The 6,336-nt window shown below is 40.7% G+C and overlaps 1 protein-coding gene across 1 annotated transcript in view; it reads left to right on the forward strand.

The window, feature by feature from the left end:
• The window catches only part of LOC137635478 (cell surface glycoprotein 1-like), a 4,387-nt gene extending 2,706 nt beyond the window's left edge, over positions 1-1,681 (forward strand). Inside the window, exon 3 of the mRNA XM_068367940.1 lies at positions 1-1,681. This exon is cut by the window's left edge and continues 172 nt beyond it. Coding sequence (XP_068224041.1) covers positions 1-1,681 — 1,681 coding nt within the window.
• Positions 1,682-6,336: the final 4,655 nt, after the last annotated feature.

Genomic DNA, 6,336 nt, shown 5'->3' on the forward strand with positions numbered 1-6,336 from the left:
AATCCCTCCAAATTCCCTTTCCATAGCGACCACAATCCCTCCAAATTTCCTTCCCACAACGACCACATGCCCTCCAAATTCCCTTCCCACTGCGACCACAATCCCTCCAAATTCATGTTTCCCCATCAACCCCAATCCCTCCAAATTCCCTTCTCACCACGACCACAATCCCTCCAAATTCCCTTCCCACCACGACCACAATCCCTCCAAATTTCCTACCCACAACGACCACAATCCATTCAAATTCCCTTGCCACAGCGACCACTATCCCTCCAAATTCCCTTCCTACAGCAACTCCAATTCCTCCGCATTCTTTTCCCACTGCGACCACAGCCCCTCCAAATTCCCATCCCGCACGACCACAATTCCTCCAAATTCCCTTCCCGCAGCGACCACAATCCCTCTAAATTTAAATCCCATTCCGACCACAACCCCTCCAAATTCCCTCCCCACTGCGACCACAAACCCTCCAAATTCCCTCCCCACCGCGACCACAATCACTCCAAATTCCTATTCCCACAGCGACCCCATGCCTTCCAAATTCCCTTCCCATCACGACCACAATCCCTGCAGATTTCCTTCCCACAGCAACCACAATCCCTCCAAATTCCCTTCCCACCGCGACCACAATCCCTCCAGATTTCCTTCCCGTAGTGACCACAATCCCTCCAAATTCCTGTCACACAGCACAATCCCTCCAAAGTCTCTTCCCACTGTGAACACAATCCCTTCAAATTTCCTTCCCACAGCGACCACAGTTCCTCCAAATTCCCTCCCCTCTGCGACCACAGTCCCTCCAAATTTCCATCTCACAGGGACCTCAATTCCTCCAAATTCCTCTCACCACAGTGACCACAATCCCCCCAAATTCCCTTCCCATTGCGACCACAATCCCTCCAAATTTCCTTCCCACAGCGACCACAATCCCTCCAAATTCCCCTCCCACAGTGACAATAATCCCTCCAAATTCTATCTCCACAGCGACCACAATCCCTTCAAATTCCCTTCCCACAGCTACTCAGATAGCTCCAAATTCTCTTCCCACCACGACCACAGTTCCTCCAAATTCCCATCCCACAGCGTCCACAATCCCTCCAAATTCCCTTCCCATTACGACTACAATCCCTCGAAATTCCCTTCCCACCGCAATCACAATCCCTCCAAATTCCCATTCCCACAGCGACCCCAATCCCTCCAAATTCTCTTCCCACCCCGACCACAATCCCTCCTGATTTCCTTCCCACCGCGACCACAATCCCTCCAAATTCCCATTACCACAGCGACCCCAATCCCTCCAAATTCTCTTCCCACCCCAACTACAATCCCTCCTGATTTCCTTCCCACCGTGACCACAATCCCTCCAAATTCCCATTCCCACAGCGACCCCAATCCCTCTAAATTCTCTTCCCACCGCGACCACAATCCCTCCAGATTTCCTTTCCGCAGTGACCACAATCCCTCCAAATTCCTTTCACACAGCAATCACAATCCCTCCAAATACTCTTCCCAAAGCGACCATAATCCCTCCAAATTTCCTTCCCACAGCGACCAGAGTTCCCCCAAATTCCCTTTCCCACCGCGACCACTGTCCCTCCAAAATCCCATCCCACAGCATCCACAATCCCTCCAAATTCCCTTTCCATTGCGACCACAATCCCTCCAAATTCCCTTCTCACTGTGACCACAATCCCTCCAAATTTTGGTCACATTCTCACAGCGACCACAATCCCTCCAAATTCCCTTCCCACAGTGACCACAATCCCTCCAAATTCCCTTCCCACAGTGACCACAATCCCTCCAAATTCCCTCCCCACCGTGACCACAATCCCTCCAAATTCCCTTATAACCGCAACCACAATCCCTCCAAATTCCCTTCCAACCGCAACCACAATCCCTCCAAATTCCCTTCCAACCGCAACCACAATCCCTCCAAATTCCCTTCCAACCGCGACCCCAATTCCTCCAAATTCCGTTCCCACAGCGACCCTAATCCTTCCAAATTCCCTTCCCACAGGGACCCCAATATCTCCAATTTCTCTTCCACCCTAATTGCATATACGTTTCTATCTCGCATTTATATTTGACGTGACGACAATTGGCATTTGCTGAATAGGAAATCTTCATGCATTTCTTTTTAGTCAGTTTCTTCTAATATTTTTTAGACATACCCTCTTTCTGTTTTGACAATTTGTAAATTATGACAGGAGTAGAACGGGGGCTTTCATACAATTTAAACACATGCGTATTAGCAAATAAGATTACTTAGGAAATTCAAGCCTTTTTACTCCGTTGCCTGTCGGATTTTTTAAATTTAAAATATGCTTGAAAAAAATTAAGTTGCTTTCCTACCCTAACACGAATGTTTCAATTCTGAAGAGAAAGAATAAATTCTTTTAATTATGTGTTTCTTGTTTGATTGAATACCTAACTGAATTTAATCTTGAAAGCCTTTCTGTGTATAACTAATGCATTATTCTCTCTGGAATTCTTGCGTCATTTCAATGGGAAAGGATTATTCTGTTTGTGTCTGGGCTCTCTGCCGTTCTTACCATTCATTATTCCAGTGTCATAATTATTCGATTTACACACCCAAGCATCCACATACACACACGTATATATATATATATATATATATATATATATATATATATATATATATATATATATGTGTGTGTGTGTGTGTGTGTGTGTGTGTGCGTGTGTGTGTGTGTAATTACCCTTTAATACCAAGTTATTTATTTTAATCATTATTCATAGAATATGGCACGATCATAGTTATCCAAGTGTTTGAGAACTAACCTTTATTTTATCCTTTTTAAAACCTGGAAATAATAAGTTTTTAGCTGCAAACTATCAACCAATTGCATTGACATCTTGTTTATGTAAGGTCAAGGAGAAGATGGTCTGTGCAAGACTGATGTGGTACAGGGAAAAAAAAGGGCATTTTATCCCCTCTCCAGTGTGGATTTAGAAAAATACACTCAAAGACTGATATGTTGATACGACAAGAAACCTCTATTTGTAAAGCTTTTGCTTCCAAACAGCACCATGTAACAGTCATTTTTGACCTCGAAAAGGCATATGATACTGCATGGAGATATGGTAAACTTAGAACCATTCATGAATTGGAATTAAGAGGAGAGTTACTATTGTTTATTCAATAATTTCTTTCACATAGATTTTTTCAAATGAGAGTTGGGGAAACTATCTCTGTCATTCCCCAAAATATTTTCTCAACACTATTTGTAGATGATCACTTCATATCATTTGCTGGAGCTAGAATGGCAATGGTTGAGAGAAGACTATAACTCTCAATTGACAAAATTATCCAGTGGGCCGATATGAATTGATTTAAGTTTTCGATAAGTAAAACTGTTGTTGTCCATTTCTTTTGTATTCTGGGAATACATCCAGACCCAGATATATACAGAGTATCAAATGTCAATGGATCCCATGTGTAAGTAATGTTAAATTTCTAGGGTTGATATTTAATTATAGGTTCTTATGGGTTCCTCACTTGAAAGCCTTAAAAGTAAAATGACTTGAGGCTCTGAATCTTTTAAAAGTTTTGTCCCATACATCGTGGAGGCAGACCGCAAAACTATTTTAAAATCATACAAGACCTTCATTTTTTCTACAAATTTTTATGGGTGTGAAATATACTCCTTAGCCACCTCAAGCTGATTAAAAGTTTTAGATTCCATACACCAATCTGGTATCAGATTGTCCGCAGGAGCCTTTAGAACTTCGCCTATCCCAAGTCTCCTTGTTGACGCTGGAGAGTTACCTTTAGACCTCTACCGGATTTCTTCCATAGTTCAGTATTGGTTTAGATGGCAAAGAATCTCTAATTCTTTAGCTTGTCAGATTCAAACGTTGTAAGGCATTATAGATATTTTTGAGTTGCACCCAAAATCTCCTCACCCTTACAGTGTCCTGGTAAAATTTTTTTTAGACAGTCTTGATATAGGTAGAAATAAAGTGCTCCCATGTAGGATATCATCATCCGCTCCATGGAAATTACCGGATATATCTTTTTGTAAATGCGAAGCCAGGTTGCTCTTTATGGAACATGTTGAAGAACACAGGGTATATAGTTGTGCTTTTAATTGTAAAAGTGCACTTCCTCTAGCATTCATTATATTTACTTCTGAACTATATGGCATACTAACTGCTATTGAGAAAAAAGCGTTAAAAGACGTGGGCAATTTTACCATTTTTAGCAATGCAAGAAGTGTCCTACAAGCTGTAGAAGTTTTAATTCCAGTAATCCTTTAGTTTTAAAGATTTTAGAGTGGCTTTTAGCCACCTCAAGCTGATTAAAAGTTTTAGATTCCATACACCAATCTGGTATCAGATTGTCCGCAGGAGCCTTTAGAACTTCGCCTATCCCAAGTCTCCTTGTTGACGCTAGAGAGTTACCTTTAGACCTCTACCGGATTTCTTCCATAGTTCAGTATTGGTTTAGATGGCAAAGAATCTCTAATTCTTTAGCTTGTCAGATTCAAACGTTGTAAGGCATTATAGATATTTTTGAGTTGCACCCAAAATCTCCTCACCCTTACAGTGTCCTGGTAAATTTTTTTTTAGACAGTCTTGATATAGGTAGAAATAAAGTGCTCCCATGTAGGATATCATCATCCCCTCCATGGAAATTACCGGATATATCTTTTTGTAAATGCGAAGCCAGGTTGCTCTTTATGGAACATGTTGAAGAACACAGGGTATATAGTTGTGCTTTTAATTGTAAAAGTGCACTTCCTCTAGCATTCCCTATATTTACTTTTGAACTATATGGCATACTAACTGCTATTGAGAAAAAAGCGTTAAAAGACGAGGGCAATTTTACCATTTTTAGCAATGCAAGAAGTGTCCTACAAGCTGTAGAAGTTTTAATACCAGTAATCCTTTAGTTTTAAAGATTTTAGAGTGGCTTTTAGCCACCTCAAGCTGATTAAAAGTTTTAGATTCCATACACCAATCTGGTATCAGATTGTCCGCAGGAGCCTTTAGAACTTCGCGTATCCCAAGTCTCCTTGTTGACGCTGGAGAGTTACCTTTAGACCTCTACCAGATTTCTTCTATAGTTCAGATTTGGTTTAGATGGCAAAGAATCCCTAATTCTTTAGCTTGTCAGACTTCAAACGTTGTAAGGCATTATAGATATTTTTGAGTTGCACCCAAATTCTCCTAAACCTTATAGTGTCCTGGTAAAATTTTTTAGACAGTCTAGATATAGGTAGAAATAAAGTGCTCCCATGTAGGATATCATCATCCGCTCCATGGAAATTACCGGATATATCTTTTTGTAAATGCGAAGCCAGGTTGCTCTTTATGGAACATGTTGAAGAACACAGGGTATATAGTAGTGCTTTTAATTGTAAAAGTGCACTTCCTCTAGCATCCTATATATTTACTTCTGAACTATATGGCATACTAACTGCTATTGAGAAAAAAGCGTTAAATGACGAGGGCAATTTTACCATTTTTAGCAATGCAAGAAGTGTCCTACAAGCTGTAGAAGTTTTAATTACAGTAATCCTTTAGTTTTAAAGATTTTAGAGTGGCTTTTAGCCACCTCAAGCTGATTAAAAGTTTTAGATTCAATACACCAATCTGGTATCAGATTGTCCGCAGGAGCCTTTAGAACTTCGCCTATCCCAAGTCTCCTTGTTGACGCTGGAGAGTTACCTTTAGACCTCTACCAGATTTCTTCCATAGTTCAGTATTGGTTTAGATGGCAAAGAATCCCTAATTCTTTAGCTTGTCAGACTTCAAACGTTGTAAGGCATTATAGCTATTTTTGAGTTGCACCCAAAATCTCCTCACCCTTATAGTGTCCTGGTAAATTTTTTTTTAGACAGTCTTGATATAGGTAGAAATAAAGTGCTCCCATGTAGGATATCATCATCCGCTCCATGGAAATTACTGGATATATCTTTTTGTAAATGCGAAGCCAGGTTGCTCTTTATGGAACATGTTGAAGAACACAGGGTATATAGTAGTGCTTTTAATTGTAAAAGTGCACTTCCTCTAGCATCCTATATATTTACTTCTGAACTATATGGCATACTAACTGCTATTGAGAAAATAGCGTTAAAAGACGAGGGCAATTTTACCATTTTTAGCAATGCAAGAAGTGTCCTACAAGCTGTAGAGGTTTTAATTCCAGTAATCCTTTAGTTTTAAAGATTTTAGAGTGGCTTTCAGCCACCTCAAGCTGATTAAAAGTTTTAGATTCCATACACCAATCTGGTATCAGATTGTCCGCTGGAGCCTTTAGAACTACGCCTATCCCAAGTCTCCTTGTTGACGCTGGAGAGTTACCTTTAGACC

The sequence above is a fragment of the Palaemon carinicauda genome, chromosome 3, assembly GCF_036898095.1.
Source record: "Palaemon carinicauda isolate YSFRI2023 chromosome 3, ASM3689809v2, whole genome shotgun sequence".
In the NCBI taxonomy this organism is placed as follows: domain Eukaryota; kingdom Metazoa; phylum Arthropoda; class Malacostraca; order Decapoda; family Palaemonidae; genus Palaemon; species Palaemon carinicauda.